The sequence below is a fragment of the Plecotus auritus genome (genome assembly GCF_963455305.1).
Source record: "Plecotus auritus genome assembly, chromosome: 11".
In the NCBI taxonomy this organism is placed as follows: Eukaryota; Metazoa; Chordata; class Mammalia; order Chiroptera; family Vespertilionidae; genus Plecotus; species Plecotus auritus.
This window is the reverse complement of record NC_137777.1, coordinates 41137182-41162532: the sequence shown is the minus strand read 5'-3', so window position 1 is coordinate 41162532 and position 25351 is coordinate 41137182. Positions and strand designations below refer to the sequence as shown.

The window sequence follows — 25351 nt, the reverse complement described above, 5'->3', positions numbered from 1 at the left end:
AACATCGCAGCTATTAAGTAATAATAAATGTTACACTTTATAGGAACATATCCACTAGGACTGGCTATTGTAGTGTCTCCCTGGGAGGAGAGGATCTTTTCTCCTTTAAGATCCTTCCCATCGCTTAAGGGCCTTTGCAGGGACTGAGGACTCCGGGTGCTCAGGAAGGACTTGCTTAGTCAGTACACAGTGCAGGTAGGGTTTATGTCTGGGTGCTCCTGCGAGTTGGTAAAGAATGGAGACAGATGGGAAAAGGGTATGACGTGAGATGTCAATTTGGTAGGTTGATTACATTTTAGGCAAGTAAACCATGTTTTCAGATTGATATGATTGAGGTTCTGAGTTCACATCAGCTCATCTGCTTCCAATCTTGGTCCGCTATTTTATTTTGCCATCTGCTAATTTGCAACATCCACTGATACACTTGGGATATTCTGGGACTTTCCTTTTGCTGTGCCTTTCACTGATTGTTCAGATGTCCATCCGAGGAATGATGAAGGATGATAAAACCCTAATCGGAAAGCATTTGACTTTCCAGTGGTGTCATAAAAGGTATGTTAATCAAAGAAATTTGAAAGTAGCCATGTGACCTTTAGCTAGTTTTTAAAACATCTTTAAGGTACAGTTTCCTCATCTTCAAAATGTGACAGTTATCATAGATATAAAATTACCACGAGGAGCAAACCATTATCACTTAGAAAGTGCTTACACAATGCCTGGCATGTAGTAGGTGCTCAAAAACTACTTAAAAAATTCTTACTCTCCTTGCTAAAATTCTACTTAACTATTGCCTAGGCCAGAAATTAAGAATGTCCTATTGCTACATGAGTTCTTAAAATTGGAGCAATCTTTTCATACTGTTGTGTTTTGCTCCCATTATTATAACAACCTAAAAATATTTAGATTGCACTTTGGAATTTAAATGTGGACATCTGTTAAAAGTCATTCAATGGCACATTTAAGATTTATGCATTTAATTATATATACATTGTACTTAAAGGAAAAAGGACCATAAACAAATATGAACTCTAGTTAATGATATGAATGCTGAAGTGTTCATATAATATATGAAATATATTATATCTGTAACTCTTTTTGAAATGCATGAAAAATATGATGGTTTTACGAGGAGTAGGTATGGAAAAGTAAATGGCAGGTTTATAAATGTTCACCACATAATTATTTTAACTTTTCTGTATTTAGGAAATTTTTTATAATAAAATACTGGTGAAAAAAAAATTGAACCTAAAATACTTAATGTGTCATAGAAAGGAAGCATTTATTTAGTTTTTACTGTATGCAAAGAATCTACCAGATTCTAGTAGATATGCAGAGAGGTATGTGACACTTCTCCTACATTGAGGAGCTCACAATCTGGTTGGAAGAGAGAAAACTTTTTGAAAATTTGGCAAAAACTGAAAGGCCATAGTATGTCAATGAAATTATGAGATGAGGATTTTCAACCTGTAGCTTAGAGATCCCCAGGAGGTGCAGAGCAAGTACGGAAGACCAGCAGATCCTTTGGTGCAAAACCTTTTCAGGCTGAGGAAATGAATAGGCTACATATCAGTTAAACTTTTCTCACATATGGATGTTCTGTGATGTTTTTGAAATTACGGATTTTCTTGTCAGAAAATTTGCCGTGGGCTTTTGTCATTATGCAGCTTTCTCAATCAGCAGGTGAAAAATAGGCTCTCATTTGGTTCTAAAATATTTTGGTGTTAGAAGAGGGCTTCATTCTCGAAGGTTAGCAGCCACTGATCCAAACAAAAGTGCTCTCAGAGTTCAGAAAAAAAGAGCTCTTCAGCTCCGTGAGGTCTGGCCAGGCTTCAAGAAGGAGATGGAATCTGAGCTGAGTGTTGGGAAATGGGTAGAATTTGAATAGGTTGAGACGAGATGGAATGCATTCTAAATGAAGGAGCAGTGGGAACAAAGGTAGGATAGTTCTGGAGGTTGTGAGGAGACCAGTTATGGCTGAAGAAGGAATTGATAGTAGATAAGGTTTGGAAGGATCAGCTGGAGCCACACTGGGAAGGACCCTGAATGGGAGGCTAAGGAATTTGGACTTCATCCTGGAGCCAGTGGAGAAGCCACTGAATATTTTGAGCAAGAGATTGATATGGTGAAGGTGTTTTAGGTATTAATCTGGCAGCAATTTCAAGGGTAGATTGGACTGGGGGAGAGATGAGCAGCAGCCTGGAGCCTCATGTAACCTACCCAGATTTTACGTGTTAGGAGCCTGAGCTAGTGTGGCAAGAATGGTAAGTGGACTTGCAAAAGATATTTCAAAGGAACGGTCATCATTTACCACAAATCATTTCTTTTACAAAAGAAAAAAGTCAACTAGTCTAGAGCTCTACAACTGGTCATTGCACAGTGCTACTCCAACATGCTGTACTTCCTGTGAATAACAAGTTTTGAAACTGACTAACATTTCTTGTTGACCATGTATACCCTTCAGTTCAAGTTTAGTCTATATGTGTTGATTTGGTTTTCATAAGGTTGTACCAGATGTACTGTTTTGAAGAGCTAATATTTTCCTACCCTCTTTTAAGAGAAAGAGGAAGATTTGAACTTTATAATTTGGGAGAGATAACAATAATATTCCAGACTATATATGGACCCAATCTAAACATACATGGATGTCTCATTTTCCAAATGGGAACTGACCAAAGAAAAAACATTGCGTTTATGGATATATAAACTTTTACATCCCTATGACTATTTTGTCACTCCAATTAGTACTTCTTAATCCCTTCACCTTTTCCACCCAGCTCCCCATCCTCCCTCCCTTCTGGCAACCATCAGTATGTTCTCTCTATTTATTTATGAATCTGTTTCTGTGTTGTTGGGTTTTTTTGTTTGTTTGTTTGCTTATTTTGTTCTTTAGATTCCACATATAAGTGAGAACTTATGTTATTTGTCTTTCTCTGTCTTATTTCACTTTAGCATATTGAATGTCAGAAATGGTAATATTTTATTCTTTTTTATGGCCAAGTAGTATTCAAATGTACCACAGCTTTTTTTATCCACTTGTCTGTTGAGGGGCACTGGGGTTGCTTCCATACCTCTGCTATTGTAAATAATGCTGCAATGAACATAGGGATGCATACAGTATATTCTTTCAAGTTTCTATTTTGAGTTTCTCAGGATATATACCCAGAAGTAGAATCACTGGGTCAGAAGGCAGTTCCATTTTTAATTTTTCGGGGACCCACCATACTCGTTTCCATAGTGACTGCACCAATCTGCATTCCCACCAACAGTGCATGAGGGTTCCATTTTCTCCACAACCTTGCCAACACTTGTTGTTTGTTGATTTATTAATGATAACCATTCTGACAGGTGGGAGATGCTATCTCATTGTGTTTTTAATTTGCATTTCTCTGATTATTAGTGACTTTGAGCATCTATAATTTTTGATTGCCCTATGCAATGTACCCAGGGGTATGAAGTCAGTTGTAAACTGTTTTCTAAAGTCAGTGGTACATTTTACCTTCATGTTTCCCCGAATGAGTTCCAACTATGTGTTAAACCTTGTGCTACGTTCTGTAGGCATATAAAAAGGTGATGTTCCTCCCGTGAAGAAATTTATAATATATGAAAATGGATAAGATTATGAATTGTAAAACGAGGTAGAACAGGTTATATGTTCTAAAGGAGATATATACTCAGATTTAGTAGCTCAAGGAAAGGAAGTTCACCCCTGAGTAGTAGATCAGGCAGAACTTAACTAAGCAGGTGGGACTTTGGTTGAACTCTGAAGGAACTGTAGAATTTAGTCAGTCAAATCGAAATTTTATAGAACATTTAGTGCCAGAGAGAAAGGCACCAGCAATCCTGTGGGTTTGGAGAAGCATTAAGCATCTTGGTAGGCCAGTTCGCTTTAAATGTTGACTCTATATACGGACATGTGGTTCTGTAAAATGGGGATATAAAGCAAAAAAAGAGAAAAGATTGGTGTTAGAGGGCCTTAAAAACATCGCTTTAAATGTTGACTCTATATACGGACACGTGGTTCTGTAAAATGGTGATATAAAGCAAAAAAAGAGAAAAGATTGTTGTTAGAGGGCCTTAAAAACATGATGAAGGAATGGTAACAGTTCATAAGCAAATAGCCTATTGATGACTTCTGAGCCAGGAGTGACTCACTCAAGTCTGGGCTATGGAAGATGAGTATCTCTGCTTAAAGTAGAGAGAGCAATGGCTGGAAGGTAAATTTGCCAGCTTTAAAAGAGAAGAGGTATAAGGTAGTTAAGATAGTGGTGTGAAGTTGAAGATAGTTGTGAAAGATTAGGGTGGTGGAAACTATAGACTTGGCAATAGGGTATGAAGAAAGAGGAGCCATATCAGGCCAGGGTGGCTCAGTTGGTTGAGTGCCATCCTGTGCACTGAAAGGTTGCTGGTTTGATTCCAAGTCAGGGCACATACCCAGGTTGTAGGTTCAATCTCTAGTCGGGGCACGTACAGAAGGCAACCAATCAATGTTTCTCTTGCACACTGATGTTTCTCTCTATCCCCCTTTCCACCTCCCCTCTCTCTGCCTCCCTTCTTCCCTCACCCTTCCTCTCTGTAAGCATGTCCTCAGGTGAGGATTAAGAAAAGAAAGGGGAAAAAATGAGGAGCCAAGATAACTCGGGGGGTGAAAAGAAAACTTTCAGTCTAGGTGACATGGCCATTACAGAGGGATAAGATGATGGTTTATGTTGGGGCAGTTTGAGTTTGACCCTGGTCCAGGCAAGGGCATCGCATCATTGGGATATGGGGATTGGTCCTCATGAAAAAGGTGTGCACGTGGATAAGAGATTTGGGAGTCAGCTACATGAAGGTGATTTTTTAAAAATTTGTAGCCAGGAAAGAAATGATTGTGAGAGAAAATTCAAACAGGTAAGAGGGAGGTGGAATTGTAGAAGCATAGAGAAAGGAAGAAAATGCAGAGAAATAGACATATATAAGGAAAAAGAGAAATATTGCTGTATTATATTGATCAACGGTGAGAAAGGCCCATTACAGGAGAATTAAGGAAAATCAGAATTGAGAAAAGTTGAATTGGGGAATTGGAAAAGTCCTTTGAGTAAACTAGTAGCTATAAAGGGATGATTAAAGGATTAAAGAGTAAGTAGATAAGAATTTGAAACGTATTTTCAGGAAACTTGATGATGAAAGAAGGGAGAAGTATCATGGTAGAAGATTTTTTAAAAATTAGAGAAGACCTGTCTGTTTTTGTAGGTAGAAGGAAAGTAGCCACTAGACATGGGATGATCAAGGACGTTGAGAGACCAAATAACAAAGTAATGAGTATTGCTGCAGAGAGGTGTGGAAATGGCAGCAAGAATAAAGGTGTAAAGGTTAACCCTGCTAAAGGAAAAGTAACCTCCACAGAGATGAACCAGTGGGAAGCAGAATTGTTGCAGGAGGATAATTGAAAATTTAATGAAGCTTCAACCTTCTTTATAAAATAATTGGTGCCCTGGCCGGTTGCCCAGTGATTAGCATGTCAGCCCACGGACCGAAGGGTCTGGGGTTTGATTCCCAGTCAAGGGCACATGCTTGGTTGTGCGTTTGAGCCACAGCCCCAGTCAGGGCAAGTGCAGGGGGCAACTAGTTGATGTGTCTCTCTCATGTCAATGTTTCTCTTTCTCAACACTCTCTCTCTCTCTCTCTCTCTCTCTCTCTCTCTCTCTCTCTCTCTCTCTCTCTCTCTCTGCTTTTCCCTCCCTTCCAGTCTGTCTGAAAATCAATGGGGGAAAAATCCTTTGGTGAGGATTTTAAATAAAAAAGTTGGTGATGGCAAATAAACTTTGGTTCAGGGACTTGAGGAAAGTGGAAACTGTTCAGTGGAAACTGTTAGAGGCACAGTAAATGGAGGAGGATTGTCAAGCAACAGGATGACTCAAAAGAATATAGAAGCATGGATTTTAATCCATTTGGTCAGCGTGCAAATTGTGGCCTCTTCTCCCAGGCTCAACCATCCAGAACAGCAGCAGAGGAGTGAGCAATGAGAGGCTGCCAGTCCTGGGATGAGAGCTGGGCAACCAGTTGCTTGGAAAAGTGAGTCAACACAGGACCCTAGGGTGGAGCGCTGGGTTTCAGGCTACGCTAGTGCAGCTGGTGCAGGAATGGATCAGCGTTTGGAAAGACAGGATGTTCTGATGAGAAAGTCTGACCGAAGTGAGCAAATGGAAAAGGTAAAAGGCGACATTTCTTGGCAGGAATGCAGTTCTAGACAGTGGTGTTACTGAACCTTTAAATAACCGGATTGGAATGAAGGTACATTTCATTGAGACAGGGGAGATGAAGGGATCATAAGGAATAGTAGAGGGATGGTGAACTGGGTTTTTGAAGTCCTTACGCATTACAATAGGCAGCAGAATAGAGAGGAAGCCCAAGCATGTGCCCAAGAAGACAAACTGCTGTTAGAGTGTGAAGAAAAGTTAAGAAAGGAGCTTAATACTGCTTGGGAGGACCCACCGCTTACCTCGGCTGGTGCGATCCTGGGTGAATTGATAACAAAGAGTCCAGCTCCCGATTCGGCAGGCAGAGCTGCCCTCTGGGGGGGGTGAACTGGTTTAACTGTCCTCCTAATCCATGGTGAGAAATAACCCATCACATGACTGATACTTGATCCTCTGACCAGCCTACCATCTTCCTGAAGATTATGCATATGACCACAATATTCAAAGTATAACCAGAAGTTGCTTCTTGAGCAGAGGCCTAGTGAGATGGGTTAGTTGATGATGTTTGCAGCTATTGTCACCTGCTCCAATGGTCTGATCTCATTTAAGTTTATAGTGAAAGAAGACAGTTATGTTTTTGTTATTGTTGTTGTTGTTAATTCTCACCCAGGGATATTTTTTCCATTAATTTTTAGAAAGAGTGGAAAGGAGGGGGAGAGAGAGAAAAAAACATCAATGTGTGAGAGAGAGAGACATCCATTGGTTGCCTCCTGCACAGGCCCTGACTGAGGCCAGGGATTGAGCCTGCAAGCAAGTACATGCCCTTGACTGGAATCAAACCTGAGATCCTGTAGTCTTTGGGCCGATGCTCTAACCACTGAATGAACTGGCTAGGGCAGGTGTCTTTTTTCCATGGACCAGTGACAGTATGCTTACCTTAAACAGTGCTGAAGAGAGATGCCTACATTTTTTTCCTGGAATACTTACAATTCCCTGCTAGCCTGTTTCTTCAGAAAGAATATGTACTGATTGTAATGACAAAGGTATAAGTTTTCTCAATCGTGATTTAGTCCTGCCTTCTTAAGTGACCTCCAGGTTACCTGGATTTGAATTGGGCTCTCCTGAGGCCATGGCCTCATGGTTGATGTAAGACAAGTCACTTAACCTTAGATTCTTCTCATTTGCTTTTTAAACGTAAGCTTAACTTTAATGTGAATATTATAATAGATTTTGCCCCATAAGAAACACTTTGATTTCTCTAATTAAAGACACTGTCGTGATAGCGTGACTATGAAAGCAGGGCCTCTGGACCAAGGACAGTGCTAAATGATTTATAAGCATTTATCGTTTTTATGAGTGTATTTACCCACTTACAGATGAGGAAGCTCAGGCATGTAGAAATTGAATAACTTTTCCAGGTTTACACTGTTAATAGCAAAGCTAGATTGAAATTCAGATGACAGTTCCAAAGCTGATGCTTTAACGTCTTCATTTGGTATGTTTCCCCCTGGGACTTACTCCCCAGGAGAAGGCATTCAGTGCAGCAGAAATAGAATACCTCTACTCCTAAAGACGGTGATAAATACAGATTCGGCTTCTGCTTCAGACCAGCTACTTTACATACATTTTTATGACTTATGCATGCCTGTAATGTAGGTATCATTAAAATTTTTTTATTCATGAGATAATTAAGGTTGAAGAGATCAAAGAACTTTCATAAAGTCTTACGGTAAGTAACTGGATTCTCTGAGTCCCAAACCAAAGCTTAACGGCATTGATAGATGGAAGTCTTGGTACCTCGGGGGAGTCCCGTTGCTTCAGTACAGCTCAGGCCTAGAGTGCAGGGCCGAACGAAGGAGGTGGGGGGATCAGGGCTATGAAATGGACAAAAGAGAATTCTGAAACATCAGGTGGAAACTTGGGGTGGTAGAAAAAAATAGATTCTTGAGTGGGGGTAAAAGAGATTTAAAAAAATACCCTTTTCTTATAGACTAAAGGCATGTAATGAAGGAGGGAAAAGAGTCCTATAGTTATTTAGAGAACAGATTGTGCATGGGTTTTTTTTTCCCCTTTTCAGATAGGTGGCTTAGATGGGAAAATTGTTCACAGATGTGACAGTAGCTCAACTCTCTAAGACCAAAAAAATTCAGCATGTGGTGTTTTTAAATTCAAAGCCTTGGAGCGGTGCTCTGTTCGTTCCATCCTCCACAGCATGTTGGTAACCGCGGTGGTGCAAGCTAGTGGGGATGGGAACGTTTTGGTGGCCGGGATTATTCTTGTATTTTTAACTTTCTGGTGGGTGGGTACTTGGCAACAACAAAGGCAGAAGTGGTCTGGGTTCCTTTGGCTTTTATTCAGAAACTATTTACCATCACAATAAATCACCAGTCTCTTTAGCATCAGGTCCCTGGTGATGAGGTGTTCCATTACAGCACCTGATAGCATCACCACTACCCGGGTAGTTACCTTATGTACATCCTCTTCTCTTCAACAGTGCGCCTTTTAAACATTGGATGCATTAGGAAAAGGGAGTCTTTATTCTTTAGTGTGTGTAGATGGGCATATTTGAACAATGGCGAAAAGCAGTGGACGTGGGGCCTAGAAGAAAAAGTATCCTCTTCCTTTCCTTCCTATTCTTTTGGCCTGTTGTGAATGGGTTTCACGTATAACTGCACGTGTCTCTTGGGAGTGAAAGCCGCGTTTGAGTAAGCCAATCGTATGGAGCAGAGCTGGGGTAGGTTTTAGGGGACAGGAGCAGAAGTTTTGGGGTAGTCCGGCTTTCACAGAGTAATTTTATGGTCCAGTTGGCAGAACCATAGACCTGAGTTTTGGCAAAGATTTAGAAGTAATCTGGGCTAACATCCTGCACCATGGACAATTTATTCTTCACCATCTTTCCCAGGCAGTTCAGCATCTACCTGAGATCTGCTAGCCAGTATGCTGGCCGGGAAGTGTGAACGTGCTAGCACAGTGAGGACTGCCCTGCGGGCTCTGGGACTGGAGGAATGTGCAATTCCAGCCGTGGGCAAACTACGGCCCGCCGGCCAGATCCGGCTGTTCTATCCAGTTCTCTTGCTCTCCCCTCCGCTCCTTTACTTTGAATTTATATTAGTTCACACAAACACTCCATCCATGCTTTTGTTCCGGCCCTCCGGTCCAGTTTAAGAACCCATTGTGGCCCTCGAGTCAAAAAGTTTGCCCACCCCTGAATTAGACGCTTTAGATCTGTTTTGAGTAAACAGACAGAGTTGGTTATGATTATTATGCTTCATAAAGACAGTGGCATGGCACCACAGTCACCTTGCTCTGTTATAGAGCAGCTCTAATTATTGGCAAGTGCTACTTTTTGCCATTTCTTCAAGCCTTGGAACCAAAAGTATCCAAAATTAAATCCCATTTCTGCCCCCTCCTGATTTTGGGCAAATTCCCAACATTCTGGTTTTAAGTTTTTGCATGTGAAAAATGAAGACAATATCTAATGAGGGAGTCTGTGAGTTGTGCTCTGAGACATGCTTGTAGAATCTGACGCACAGTAGGCATTTCACGTGACTATCCTGTGGGCCTAATGCTCATCTTCACTAGGCATGTGGTGAGTGATTCTGAGCTAGAATTCCAGTGGTCACCTGTCCAGGACAGAGTAAAACAGCTCTTGCTTTATATGTACATTGTAGGAGTTTATTATATATAACTCATTGTATGAGTTCTTTTTGAGGAAGGCAAGACAGGATGTGGACTACTGAGCAGGAAACTTAGGGACTATGCACCAGCAGAGGCGGATCTGCTTTCCTGAATCTATGGCCACGTGATGGTTGCAAAGAGCAAGATCATTAGGTTGCCTGGAGGCGTGAAGAAAGAAGGGAAATACAGGCTTATGTCAGAATTTATTAGCATCAACTAAGACTTCTAACCCCCAATGAGTGGTGGAAAAGTGAAAACTTCAGTTACACTATTGTTTGGTCTGCATTGAAACAAGCAGTTGAAGTGATTCCTATTAGTCTCACTGGTTTTATTTTTCAACTTTGTTTAGAAACAGTCTAAATAATTAATTTTTTTGCAAGTGACTTTCTGTTGCAACTATTTATAATGCCTATTTTTAAACTACTCAGTATGCATTAGCAAAAATTTCAAAGGCCCTGGGGGTTAAGGGTTCAGGTGAATGAGTCCTTGCCTGATATTTGTAAGAGATTGGCAATGTTGAGAGAAGGAAAAGCTACATTTTCCCCATCACCCTTTCCCAGAATGTGTTTACTCTGTGAGAAAAGCCTCCCCAGATATTCTTGTTAGGACTTTCACTTTGGAAAGCACATTATTAATTTTTAGGTAGTCCCTAAATAATTGTTGCACTCTTTATGAAAACCTGTTAATGGGGACGAATAACTTCCATAAAGTAGGCTAGGCAAATTCTGACATGGCATTTCACTAGGGAAGGTACTAATGCTATTTTGTCATTCTAAAATAACCTGAAAATAGGGAAATGGCTAATATTCTGCAGTGGTCTGGCCCATTAGTTTGATAAGGGTGCGATAATACCATCACTGTCTCAGTAGAGTGGGTTGCTTAGAGAACCTGTAACATAAATCTAAAGGTTTTTATTTTACAGCCCCAAGGAGCTTTACCAAAGGTCATATATGTTTTCCACAAACTGACGGCTATTGGTATTATTTTGACATGGAAAACATTTCTGCTTCATTTACATTTAGTGTGTTGTTGTTTTTTTATATTAAATGTACCTTAGATACTGACGAATTTGCTGTGAGTTATGGCTGGATGGTAATAATAATCCATTAAGTTGAGCACTCTGTTTCTAGCCCTGGTGGATAACTGTGTGCATGTGTGTGTGTATGTGGTGTATGTACCTGTGCACATAGGCACCTGTCTTTGAGCACCGTGAAAACCTGCTGCCAGTATTTCTCACATCTTCACGTCTCTTTATCCTATCATCTTGACTCCATTGGCCACATGGCTACAAACCCATTGTAATTTCACATTCCCATGATGTTAATTTCCAGATAAGTTATTTATTAAAAAGCAGTTCAGTAAATATGTAAGGAACAAATGAATTTAACTACTTTTAGTTTAAAGCATTTCTTTTAAAGGGTAACTTGTCTCAATAGATTGTTTTCTTAGGGAGAAAATATTTAACATTTGAATGTTTGGGGTTTTTTTAAAGAGAAGATTCTATTAGGAATATTAATCTGAATTATATTTAAATACAAAAAGACTGAATTTGAAAATAATTTTCTGCGTCACTATTTTGAATGTTATATCTCTTCTGTAGTATCTTTACAGATAATTATTAATTAGATATATGACATATGTTGTTTATTTTTGTAGTTAAAACAGAGCCAATGAGCAGCAGTGAAATAGTTTCAACAACAGCAGACGGGTCTTTAGACAATTTCTCAGGTTCAGGTAAGGAATAAGTATTAGATTCTTACATTAATACAAGACATTATTTTTCCCAGTTTATTTATATATACAAGTATGTATATGCATGTGTGTATATGCATGGTAAGGTATATATCTGTATGTATATCATATAAATAATACAACTTTTCTCAGAGTGACATATTTGCAGTCCTGATATTTTTATTTAGTAAATAAAGTGTTTGCAGGAAATGTTGGTATCCTACAATGGAGATAAAATCAAAATGAATTTTTCTCTTTTTTTTTTTCTTCAGTAAATTATCTTTATTATGGTCATGGCTCCTTCCCTTTTTGTCTTGTTTTTATAATTTTTTCCAATCATGCAGATTTAAGTAGTTGGAAGTCAGCTTCTGATACCCCTACGCAGACTTACGAGTCTTCCATCTAAGCATTTGTCATGTCAATTATAGACGTAAGTTAGATTTGTCAAGCAGCTTTAAAACCTCATTAGTTTTTAATCTCTTTCACGTTAAAAAAAATCTGCCTCCAATAAGCGAAATGTCCCAAGTTTCACATCTGTGATAGTGAAATTGCTGATAAAGTGATTGTGATAAGAAAACAACTGTGAGGATATGATTATAAATTTGCCAATTTGCCCAACTTGGACTATTTCAATGAAAAATTATTTCTATCAGAAGTAATTCTTAAATGTTTAACTATTTTCATATTGCCTGCTGTATTTATTAAACCTCTCAACAGTAAATGCTATACTTTCATAAATTTATGATTGATTTAATCTAGCTCTCAGGATCATTTATTTAATACACACCACAATCCAAAGGAATTATATGTAGACTAGAGGCCCGGTGCACAAAATTCGTGCACGGGGGGGGGGGGGGATGTCCCTCAGCCCAGCCTGCACCCTCTCCAATCTGGGACCCCTTGAGGAATGTCCAACTGCCCGTTTAGGCCCGATCCAGGTACAATCCAGGACTGCTGGCTCCCAACTGCTCACCTGCCTGCCTTCCTGATTGCCCCTAACTGCTTCTGCCTGCCAGCCTGATCACCCCCTAACCACTCCCCTGCCAGCCTGATTGATGCCTAACTGCTCCCCTGCCAGCCTGTTTGCCCCTAACTGCCCTCCCCTGCAGGCCTGGTCACCCTTAACTGCCCTCCCCTACAGGCCTGGTCACCCCTTACTGCCCTCCCCTGCAGGCCTGATCCCCCCCAACTGCTCTCCCCTGCAGGCCTGGGTCCCCCCCAACTGCCCTTCCCTGCAGGCTTGGTCTCCCCCAACTTCCCTCCTCTGGCGGCCTGGTCACTCATCCCTATATGCCCTCCCCTGCAGGCTTGATCGCCCCCAACTGCCCTCCCTTGCAGGCCTGGTTCCTCACAACTGCCCTCCTCTGCTGGCCATCTTGTGGAGGCCATCTTGTGGAGGCCATCTTGTGTCCACATGGGGGCAGTCATCTTTGACCACATGGGGGCAGCCATCTTGTGTGTTGAAGTGATGGTCAATCTGCATATTACTCTTTTATTAGATAGGATTAGATAGGATAGAGGCCTAGTGCATAGGTGGGGGCCAGCTGGTTTTCCCTGAAGGGTGTCCCAGATCAGGGTGGGGTTCCCTTGGGGCGTGGGGCGGCCTGGGCGAGGGGCCTGTGGTGTTTTGCAGGCTGGCCATGCCCCCTGACAACCCAAGTGGAAGCCCTGGTATCTGGGATTTATTTATCTTCTATAATTGAAACTTTGTAGCCTTGAGTGGAGCCAAGCCTCCTGCTCGCTCCATGGCTGCCGCCATTTCTGTTGGGATTTATTTATCTTCTATAATTGAAACTTTGTATCCTTGAGTGGAGTCCAAGGCCCGCCAGGGCAGGCGGAAAGCTTGGCTTCCTCCATTGCCAGGGAAACCCAAGCCTCCTGCTCTCCGTGGCTGCAGCCATCTTGGTTGGGTTAATTTGCATACTTGCTCCTGATTGGCTGGTGGGCGTGACTTTGTGGGTGTAGTGGAGGTATGGTCAATTTGCATATTACTCTTTTATTAGATAGGATATAAAATAAAATGCAAATACATAACTTTAATACTAATGATACCAGTACCCATTAGTTCTTCTGTAAAACACTCACTAGAATTTGGCTTATTCCAGGCAATGTGCTTTGTGCTATTATGGATTCAAAGACGTATGAGAATGATCCCAGCTTGGGCTAAAGGGGCTGAACTCCGACCAGGCCATCGCAGTAGAGTTTCATAGTGGCAGAGGGAAGCCTTGGACCCCAAAGAACACCCAGGAAGAGCCCAGCAGAGCCTGGGGTGGGGTTGGGTGGTCAGGGAAGGCTTCTTGGAGGAGTTGCTTGCACTCAGCCTTAAAAATAGAGTAGGAATATAGGGGTCAGCCCTGCACCCATATTCTGTGAAGGAAGGAGACAGCCCCCACTCCTACTTTGTATGAAGGAAAGGGTCAGCCTCTAGGAAGGAAGAGGTCAGGATGGAGGCATGGAGACTTTCTAAGCTGGTAAAAAAAAAAAAAAAAAAGAAGAAGAAGAAGAAGAAAGAAAAGAAAAAGAAAGGTAGGAACAAAGCACAGTGGGCCTGGGGCATTCAGTGGGAGGAGACCAGGGTGCAGGGGCATGGGCTGCGGACCAGCTGCTAATAGTTCAGCGTCCTTGGGTGTACCGCGTGAGCCAGCAGTGGGGGCATGCTGCAGAGGGCGCAGGGCCCAAGTCCTGCATGGTGTTTGTGTTTTGTCCTGAGTGCAGTGGGAAGCATCAGAGGAAGGGGTTGTATGATCATGGTCACATATAGAATCATGGCTGCAGCTGGATGGAGGGGAGCATGGTGAACTGAAGTGGAGACACTGGTTTTATATGTATGTATTTGCATTAATTTGGGCAAGAAATACTGAAGACCTGAGGTCAGGTGCTGGCAGTGCGTGTGGGAAGGTGACAGATTAAGATGTATTATGACATAGAATTTGTGGTTATCGTGACCAATGAGCACTGGGAATGCGAGATGGATGAGGCAGAGAGGAAGTTCAGAGTGAGGGATATAAAAGGAGAAGACTGAGAAAGAAGGGTGGAGGCTTCAGTTTGGGGTGTGTTGATGATGCGTTAACACCCACCTGAAGAAGTGGGAGCTCAAGAAAGATCTGGAAAGGAAATTTCTGAAAGTGTACAGAGAGTATACAGGGTTGAACCCAGGGTAAGCCTATATGTAAGACAGGGGATTGAATGAAAGCAGAGGTGACTGGAGAAGAAGGAAGAGTGTTGAACCTGAAGCGAAGGTGGGGAAGAATTTCAGGAAAGCATTGTCTATACAATAGATTCATATACAGTGATTAAAAATAGTTTCTTAAAAAACTTAATGATGAGAAAATGTTAACTATATTAAGTGAAAAAGCAGATTACAAGTAGTGTAGTCCATATAGTCACAGTTTTATTTCTTTTTTAAAAGGGCATTTGTGTGTGTGTATATGTTCCTGTGTGTATGTATATAAAAATTAATGATGGTGTTCTCTGGATGGTGGAATAGAATTGGAATTTTGTTCTTCTTGTGTGTTTTTTTCAAAAGCTTTTTCCTAGTGCATATGTATAATACATATACTTTTAAAAAGTAATGATTTTAAAGTTGAAAATTACGTACTGTAAATAGATAAGTTTTTGAAAGTATGGGTAATAATAGTATTGCATCATTTTTCCTGTTGTTGATAAAGGTATGGTGGTAAAGGAATTCCTTGTTTTTAAGAAAGATACACTGAAGTGTTATTAAAAGGAGAGCAGATTGCAGATCTAAAAATGTGAAATACACATTGTATACATATACACCTATAAAAAAAAGACAATAGGAGATAAAGCTAATCTAATAAAATGTTAGCATTTGGGGAATTTGGGTGAAGGGTACTGGAAGATTTTTTTTTCCTTTTCTTCCAACTTTTCTGCAAGTGTCAAATTTATATCAAAATGAAAAAAAAAATGGAAAAATGAGAAGCATCAGTGGAGTGAGTCTATAGTCATTTCCATGGATGGATGGATGGACTTTGGTTCCCCCTGTGCCCACGGCCCAGAGGCCCCATTTCTGTGTCTCCAACATAGTTCCTGACAGACAGTATGTGCTCATAAAGTATACTGAATGGATGGATGATTTCATGAATAATAGGAGAAAGTGGACACAGAAGAGAAAAATGTCTTTCAAGTACACATGGTAAAAGGAGAAGGAGAGAAGATAGTCATTAGAAAGAGGGCTACAGGGTTGAGGATGGCATTGAGAAGTTCAGGGGGTGTTTGCTGCCCACAAAAACTTTCCAGAGGTAGAGGAGGGTCAAGATATAGGCAAAATGGGGATAATTGGTGGTGGAAGGAAGTCCTTAATGGGACTGCAACGGCTTAAATCCCAAACAGAAGTGAATCAGCCTAGAAAAGGAGCAACTTCCACGGAAACATCAGGAAAGACGAATGGAGAGTAATGCAGGTGAGTTTGAAGTGGAGGAGGAGGCAATACATTGAGGGGACTCCTGCCTGATTTCTCTGCTCTAACTCTTCAATGGCTCCCATTCATCTCTAAAAGCCAAGTTCTTGCAATAGCCTACATGCCCCATCAGACTTTACTGCCTGCCTCCCTTGCTTCGTGCTATTCCTCCAACATGCCAGTGGGTATGGGAAGGTGACAGATGTGTTTCCAATCAGGACCTTTGCAGGGGCAGCCCCTCTGGCTGGACTGCCATTTTTAAGTCTGGGCTCAGATCTCACCTTCTGAATGAGCCCATCCTGATCACCCTAGTCCAGTGGTCGGCAAACTGCGGTACGCGAGCCACATGCGGCTCACGAGCCACTGTTTGCCGCTCTGTTGACTAATGAGTTTGCCGACCACTGACCTAGACTCTTGATTCCAATAATTACAGGCTGTTGTTGTTTCTTGTGATTAAGCCCCTATCCCAGTGGTTGGCAAACTCATTAGTCAACAGAGTGACAAACAGTGGCTCGTGAGCCGCATGTGGCTCGCGTACCGCAGTTTGCCGACCACTGCCCTAGTCCATGTTGAAAAGCTCTCACTGTGGACTTGGCAGTCTTCCTAACATGCTGAGCCTCCTCCACCACACACACCCCATAACACTTAGACTGTTTTGCCAACTATGTCATTTACCCATGTATTAGGTTTATGTTGGTCTCTCCCCCCCCCCCCCCCCCAACAAAATGTAAGTGTGGGGGCAGGGACTTCGTTGTGTTTCATTCATTTGTATCCCCAGCACCTGAAATGGTACCTGGCACTCAGATATTTGCTAGGTGAAATAATGAATACATGAATGAATGAGTGAATGAAGGCTCCTACTTTTTCCTCTGACTCAGAATGAGAGTAGTAATAGGCTTGTGAGCTTGAAGAGGTAGAGATGGTTGAAATAAATGCTGTGAGACTGGAGAAGTACAGGCTGCTTGGGAACATAAAGGGGGATTGACAGTAGAGCCAAAGGTCCAAACAAACATGGAACTAATGAGTGGACCCTTTATGGCAGAGCGATTTTTCTTTATAAGGCTTAGCTGCCCAGAAAAGACATTTGTCTTGATCCAAGATTGAGGATTTTCCAAGTAGGGCACGAAGAGAAGAGAATTAAAATGACCAGTAAAAGAATGGCTTAAAGTAATTATTTTTCCCTGACTGGTGTGGCTCAGTTTGTTAAGCATTGTCCAATGCACTGAAAGGTCACCAGTACTGAGTCAGGGCACAATTCCTGGTTGGGCTATGTGCTGGGGGCAACAGATCAATGTTTCTCTCTCTCCTCTCTTCCTCTCTTAAAAAATCAGTAAAAACATATATTTAAAAAGTAATAATTATTTATGAATCCAGGAGAGATAGAAAGAATGAAAAGGTAGGGACAATAAGTTGTAAGAAGATTAAGGACTCAGGGGTCCTGCATCTCTTGATGAGGTTGGAGAACAGGTACAATGGAAACAAAGCGATGAAAATTCTGGAAAGAGGATGTTCCTTCCTTAATCTCAAAACCAGTGAGGGTTCTGCCACATGCTTCTGCAGTTGGTTCTCTGTGCTTCCCTTCCTCAGCCTGTGGCACTACTTTTAAAATTGGTTTTCATTGTCCTTCCTCCTCCTAAACTATAGCCCTATAAGAACAGGGGTTCTATTTGTCCTTTCACACTTATAGTCCCAGAGGCCAGCATGGAGTCAAGCACATGTGCAATGGTCAGTAAATGTTTCTTAAGTGAACAACTGATTGGGTCATTGCTGTTGTGGGATGAAGAAAAAGGTCTAGAATGTGGTATTGTGCTTGATGGTTGACATAGAAGACTAGAGTTGAGGGTTAAATAGAATGAGAAAAAGGTTGCATGCATAGCCCAAGATAATGTTGAGACTTGTAAGGGAATACAGTCAAAATACTACGTTTTGATAAATGCAAGGCAGTGTCTAGGAGATGGGTCACCATGAGAACGTTGTCACAAATCTCAGAGAAGGGAGGGTTTTATGGGTGAGCAGAAAAGCAATGTTTTGGAAGAAGCAGCAGTGAGGATATGTTATCAGGTCTTTGTGGTATCTGGAACCTGAGAGAATGAGCAGCCTCTGCTTGGAAAAGATGTGCAGGAAAAGCAAGGGCTTAACTGGAGGCGGAGGGAGAGTTTGATGAAAAGACTGAAGAAGCTGCAGAGCATCTTGTTTTCCATGGATTGATTCTCTGATGTCCACAGAGGGAAGGATCAGGTGAGCTAGGACAGTGGTCGGCAAACTCATTAGTCAACAGAGCCAAATATCAACAGTACGACAATTGAAATTTCTTTTGAGAGCCAAATTTTTTAAACTTAAACTTCTTCTAACGCCACATCTTCAAAATAGACTTGCCCAGGCCGTGGTATTTTGTGGAAGAGCCACACTCAAGGGGCCAAAGAGCCGCATGTGGCTCGCGAGCCACAGTTTGCCGACCACGGAGCTAGGGGATTGGATCAAGGCTGGGGAAGCTTGGAGCACCAAGGGGATGGACATTCTTTTTACATCCTTTAACCTTTCTTTTCTTTCTTTCTCTTTTTTTTCTTCTCTTCTATCTTCCCTCTCCCCTCCCTTTCGTCTTTCCTTCCTTCCTTGAGTAAAGATGCAAAAATCATGGCATGCTGGAGTGGCTGTGAGCAGGACTTAGGGTTTATAAGAGAAAGAAGAGGCTGTTGAAAGCATTCTCTAAGCATTTAATGCCAAGATGGCCTTTGCCTCTGCAATCACCACTCTTTATTTCCTTCTTCATGATGGCTTAAAAATTTACATCCTGACTATTCTGGGTGTCTTGAAAAAAATAGGATAAAAAGAAGTAGAGCCATTCTGATATGGGTAATAACTATCTCTATGTCTGACCTTCAAGGAACCCTAGCATTTTAAAGGGTTAAAGAGTCAGGAGGCTCACTCTTCCAGAAAAACGACCAGATACCCTGGTGTGAGGAACTGGAGGAGAGGAATTGGTTTTCCAAGGCACGTGGCTGAATTAAAAATTGCAAGGTCGTTTATTAGGTTTTTAAAATATAGAGATGTTCTGGTCATTTACTATTTACCAATGAAAAGCAGTATTTTAATGACTTAAATGTTAAGAACAATTGGGATTGAAAATAATGTTTTTAAGGGATTGCAAAATGTCTTGCCTGCTGCTTCTGCCATTTCCATAAAGCCTAAATGTGTTATTAATTTGTTAAAGAAAATGCCAGCCAATGATATTACTCATAGAAAGTTGACTTCTGGTGGTATTGGAACTTGGAAATAGAAACAGAAATGCTTCTAGAGGGGGGAAAAGTCACTGTGTGTGGCAAATACGTTTTTATTTTAGTTTTTAAAAAATGTTTGTGAAAAGATATAACTTTTTGGGTTTGATTCCTCCATTCAATAATTACGTATTGAGCACCTACCATATGCCAGGTAATGTTCCAGACAGTGGAATACAGCAGTGAAAAAGTAGACAAGGTCCCTGCCCTCAGGGAGCTCCCATTCTTGTGGGAGAGAGAGAGAGAGACAGTGAATAGGAAAGTGATAATGTAGGAGCATAATGAAAAGTGCTATGAAGAAAACAAAAGCAGATCAAAGAATATAGTGAAGAACAGGGGGAGGTCTCATAGGGAAGGCCAACCTAGGGAGAGGGCATCTGAGCAGAGATCTTAGTGACGTGAAGGAATAAGCTTGGGTCAATCTAAATGTAATAGGAGTGTCTTGAGGAAAGGGCTGGGAGATGGAGAGGTGGACACTGTGGTTGTCACATGATCTAATATATGTTTTTAAGAGATCACTGTTTATTATATGGAAAATGCTCTGTGAGACAAGAATGGGCAGAGGGCAATGGAAGCAGGGATGTTAGCCTTTCCCTGGTCAGAAGAAAGAGGGCTGTGTGAGGCCACATCCTTCTTAGAAGAGCCACCAAGTCAGGATTAAATGTGCCAGGATTCTGTTCGGGGGCGGGGGGGGGGGGGGAAGGAGTGGAGGAGGGAGGGAAGGGAGGGAGGCAGGGGGAGTGTCCATGTCCTGCCTGCCATTCTCTGGTGGCTATAGATCAGGACAGTGGTAGTCAACAGGAAGAGAGAAGTTACCAGATTTAGAAGATATTTTGAAGGCAGAGCTGACTTAACTTATATAAAAAAAAGGGTATGGGGGAAAGAGAAGAATCAAAACATACTTTTAGGCTTTGGATGTGATTGTCTGGCTGAGTAATGAGATGGGAGCTGTGGACTGAGAACTTGCTAATTTTGAAATTTCTATTGACCTTTTCATTGGATTCTCAAACTTGTGAATATTGTTTATCTTGGGTTCTCCTCCGCCTTCCTACAATAAGATTTGGGGCACTTCTTCATTTTATACCTTAGAAGTAGGAAAAAGAATGGAAAGTAATACGAAACAACTGTGCTAAACTAGAGAGGTATTAGTTGTCCATAATTCCCAAGGCTCTAGCATGTGGAGCTTGGAGTTTGCTGATGAAAAGATAACCATTTTAATTATCATGATAGATGAGCTCTGAACCTTCTTTTTTGCTTTAGGTTATTCTAGTCCCATAAAATTAAAATTCATCTGAATTCCTAGATCACCGTTTTCAAGGGTGTTTTAAGCAATTAAGGGGATAAGATACTTGAGGCTTATGATGGAAGATGCTTGACTTCAGACCACACAGAGATGGCAGGGATTTGGATTTTGAGAAAGCCCAAAAGATACAGCATTAAATACTCAATAATTTTTGGTCCACGTAGTGAGGGAAGTAGCAACAAGACAGTTGGGCAGCATTGCAGGTTCTTACTCACATTTACTTCACAAGAATACTATTTAGTCCAGTTTCTATTGCCAAAGAGATAGAGTTAAGTTTATTGTGCATGTTTATAAATAACTTTTAAAAATTTAACCATTTTTCAAGTAGTCATGGTTTTTAAAATATCTACTTTGCTCATGACCTAAATCTCACAATCTCATTGAACACATATTGTTTATTTTAAAATATATTTTTATTGATTGCAGAGAGAGGAAGGAAGAGGGAGAGAGAGACAGAAACATCTATGATGAGGGAGAATCATTGATCAACTGCCTCCTGTATGCCCCACACTAGAATCAAGCCCACAACCTGAGCATGTGCCCTGACCTGGTTCATAGGTTGATGCTCAACCACTGAGCCACACCAGGTGGGCCAAATATTGTTTATTGATTACTTACCACATGTCGGGCCCCATCAGGTGCTGAGACAGAGTAAGTGGTCCTTGGTCTCAGAAACTCATGGTTAGCAGAGAAATCCAACATCTAGAGGCTATATATGCTGACTGCGAGGCAACGTGTTGAGTGCTGCATTGCCATTGTTCACAGCATTTTAAGAAAGTAAAGAGAAGGCAGCCATTATCCTAAAGAGACAATGATGTTTTAGTCCCAACAGAGCGGTAAGTGTTTGTCAGGAGAGGAAAGAAGAGCATTGCGAGGCAGAAGGTCGTGTATAAAGAGCAATTGAGAGGACATGGAAATGCAGGGCATGGATGGGGCATCCTCGCATCCAGGGAGGCTATGGAACACTAAACCCAGGGGAGGGTGGAAGCTTGCAGCCCTTCCTGTACTCTGCCAAGGGTTTGGAATTTTTCCTGTGGATCATGTGAGCACAGTGGTGAGACTGCAGGCTGGAGAATGATCATGAAGTTTCCATTGGAGAAAGATCACTGCAGTGACAGCAGTGGGAGACAATGGGTGATGGGTGGGACGCAGGGACAGAAGCTTGGGGGCAGTTGCGGTTGTCCAGGTGAGACATACTGAGGACCTGAACTGGGAAGGGAGAGATGGGATGGAGGATGCAGGAAGCTCAACAGGCAATTTCTGGATTTGGGATGGGTGACTTGAGAGTCATGAAAAAGAAGAAGGGAAAATGAGATGATTTTGAGGTTTCTAGTCTCTATGTAAGCTGTCAAGAGATAGTACTAGTAAGTTTCGATGGAAAGAGTCAGGCTGGCGGAAATACTTTCTCATTTAGACACTTGGATGTGTTACTTCATTTCTACCCCCAGATGTAAATGGGGGGAAAGAAACCTGCTTTTAAGCATTTTGCTGAATAGAAGGTGATGCTGTCCATTGAATGTAATTAAAAATATAAAAGGAATGGCAAATTTTGGACAGAGATAGTGGTTATCTGGGTGTCTGAGAAAGTAAACATATTATAGAAACACTGTATTATGCACTTTATGTTGATTATTTCATTTAGTCCTCACAACACTCCTACTGGTAGTATTATTGCCATCATTTTACATGAGAACATATCAAGGCTGAGAGGGTTCAAGTCACTTGACTAAGACCACATAGAAGAGTCAGAACTTAAATCGGAGCTGAAATTAAATTCTGATTCCAGAATATGTGTTTAATTACCACACACTGCAGCCTTTCAAATCTCTTTTGTCATGTGTGCACACATCGACTATGTGTTTAATCTAATTTAGAGCCTCATAGAACTTGTCATACCCTGTGTAATAACTTTGATATCTTCTATTTTATTATTCTGTTGGAAACAAAACATTGCTGGGTGTAACCTATAAAGTTGAGTTTATGATCTTTTTATGAGTCCCAGCTCACAATTTGAAAAACACAGGGATAGAGCTAGAAAAGAATAAAAAGGGGTTTCTGTGGTTTCCGTCATCAGATGGCATTTGTGTAATTCTTTTGGTCATAGTGTTATTTTTAAAAATTTTATCTTTAGCTGTGATTGTGCAGGGACTCTGTGGGATGAATCTACTTTGCCCTTGGTTTCTATTCAGGCTTAGAAAACGGGAGTAGAAAAGGTTGTAGTCACAGGTGACCTTGGCAAGTGGTAGTCCTTGGGTCCTGGTGTTCTCTCACAAATCCCTCCCTTCTCTAAACGGCAATATTTAACTAACCCTCCCAAGGCTATTTGTGTGCCCCCTCCCTGCGTGTGACAGGCAGAACTTGTCTTTACACCTGTAGCACCTAGTCGATGCCGGAACAAAGTAGTGGCTCAACAGGTGCCTGAGGACAGAGGGACATCAGTGGGTTGGCCAGCCATTTCTTTAGTGTGGACCCCGTCTCACCACAGGGTTGAAGTCTGGCAGCTAGAAGAAGGGGTGCCAGTCCAGATCTATTCTGTTGTCACTGGGTTGGGGCTGCTGGCTTTCCAAGGAGAGGGGTAGTCATAGATTTCGAGATTCTAGTTTAGTGCCACCACTGTTCTCCCGAACACGAGCTAGGAAATTACATTTGAGAGGCATAAATGTACTGATGTGATGTCATGAACAATATATAAAACTAATATATAAAACTTTGAGTGCATGGAACCTTGAGAAGGGTTTTAATGAAGATTACAGTGAATAAATAATAGAACCTCTGAAGAGAGGAATTATTAGTGAAGAAGAAAAGAAACATATTACATCTGGTGATAATTTACCCAAAGAGTCAAAGAATATACATCTCAGCTAGGCAGAGAATAGAGAGAGTTTGAGGGAAACTATATATATACATTACATTATATATTATATAAAATACATATATAATATATATTATACATGTCTGCATGTATGTAATTAAAAATGTATATAGATGTATATAGATAAATAGCCCTTATGTATGGCGAAAGAAGCTGAAAACTACCATTTAAGGTCTGATGTTAGCAAAAATGGATTTGTGTTTCTTTTGTTCAGAAGGAATGCAAGAGAACATTTGATAGAAGAATTTAGTATATTTCTGAGACATAATGAACTAAATGTATGTGATTTTTGGAAACAAAATTCTGCTTGAATGCCCCCTTTGAAAACACACACACACACACACACACACACACAGCTTTTTAGTAGAATACTGAAGTTGAGCACCTATAACTGAAGGCAAAGGAACACCCACCTCAGCCAAGAAAAAACAGGCTCAGCTTGCAACTTGAGAAACTTAAGATAGTTATAGGAATGCGTTTTCACTAAGAAATATTGCTAAATCAGTGCAGGCAAATGAGGACCTGTCCTATTTCTGCTCACTGGAGAGAAGATTAGACCGTGTTTCATGGTAATCCAGTCCCAGGTGTGTGTTCCCGTTGAGCAGAAACAATAGGCCAGGTGACCTTCTGGGTCCTTCCCAGCCCTGCAATCCCACTTCACATCTCCCCTTTCAGCATCGTTCCCAACAGTAGCCAGGACTCCTTGTACTCTGCAAGTTCTCCCACCGAAAAACCCATCACAGCATGCTGGCAGGTATTTTAGAAGATTGTGACTATGTTTTCTAAGAGTTCGTTTAAACTTAAAACCACTTAATCAGTTCCTATAGGTTTCTTAATGCGGTTTTACTTTCTATTAGGTTGGCTTGGTTTCTACAGGTTAGAAAGGTCTCTATGGTCAACCTACAGTTCACACTATATCCCTGCTTGATACATATTTTGTATTTTGCTTTGATCATTGTGCATTTCTTTTTTTTTTTTTTTTTCAGCAATTGGGAGCAGCAGCTTCAGCCCAAGACCAACTCACCAGTTCTCCCCACCACAGATCTATCCTTCCAAGTAAGATGTATTTTCTCTCCACAAGTAGCTTTTTCTGAGTAGTCTTTTACCTTATTTCCAGTCATGTCTTGTGCCCACGTTACATCTTAATTTAAACTCAAGTGCATTTCATAGAGACTTTAATGTATTTACGCAAATTTGTTTTGGGCCTCACTTGGTGGAGACGGCGGTCTCTCAGCACTTTGTATCTTACATTTGAACTTGTACTTGCAGAGATAGTCTAACTGAAATTTGTGAAATGCTTGTGAATCGGTTTCCTTGCATGTTTCCATCTAATGCATGGGCTTTCATTTTCTGTCATTTCTGACAAATAGCAGAGCATACCCACATATTCTCCCTACCCCTTCCTCACAAACTATGGCTGCATATGGGCAAACACAGTTCACCACAGGAATGCAGCAGGCCACAGCCTACGCCACCTACCCACAGCCGGGACAGCCATACGGAATTTCCTCATATGGTGAGTAAGTCCGATTTTCAGTTTAGGGCTACCATTATCGGGTGGGCATACCTGAGTGGCACGGAAAGACTGTCATCTTGGGCCACTTTAGAAAGTGCTGTCACCTTTTGTGTCTCCTTTCCTAATGTGATTGTTTCAAATGAACATTGGGAGACCTGGTGGCTGCTTATATTGAGGTCAGAGGTGGCAAATAGATGGCGTGGGTCATAGGCCCTCTTGGTCTCATTTCCTTCTATTTATATCCCCCTCTTCATTTGCCATTTGAGTGCTTGGCTCTGGAATCCAAAGTATGTGGGTGCATATTTGCGATAAAATGTCTGTGAATGAAGTCTTTTGGGGTAAAGATTCATTTCCTATTTATCAGATGCCTGGCTATGATT

At 41.3% G+C, this 25351-nt stretch overlaps 1 protein-coding gene across 1 annotated transcript in view; it reads left to right on the top strand.

Annotated features, from left to right (window-relative positions):
* Positions 1-25351, top strand: part of EYA1 (EYA transcriptional coactivator and phosphatase 1) — a 153060-nt gene that overhangs the window by 9895 nt on the left and 117814 nt on the right. Inside the window, exons 2-4 of the mRNA XM_080647229.1 lie at positions 11511-11588; positions 24442-24511; positions 24829-24971. Of these exons, the coding sequence (XP_080503355.1) occupies positions 11511-11588; positions 24442-24511; positions 24829-24971 (291 nt within the window). The remainder of the gene's footprint in view (positions 1-11510; positions 11589-24441; positions 24512-24828; positions 24972-25351) is intronic.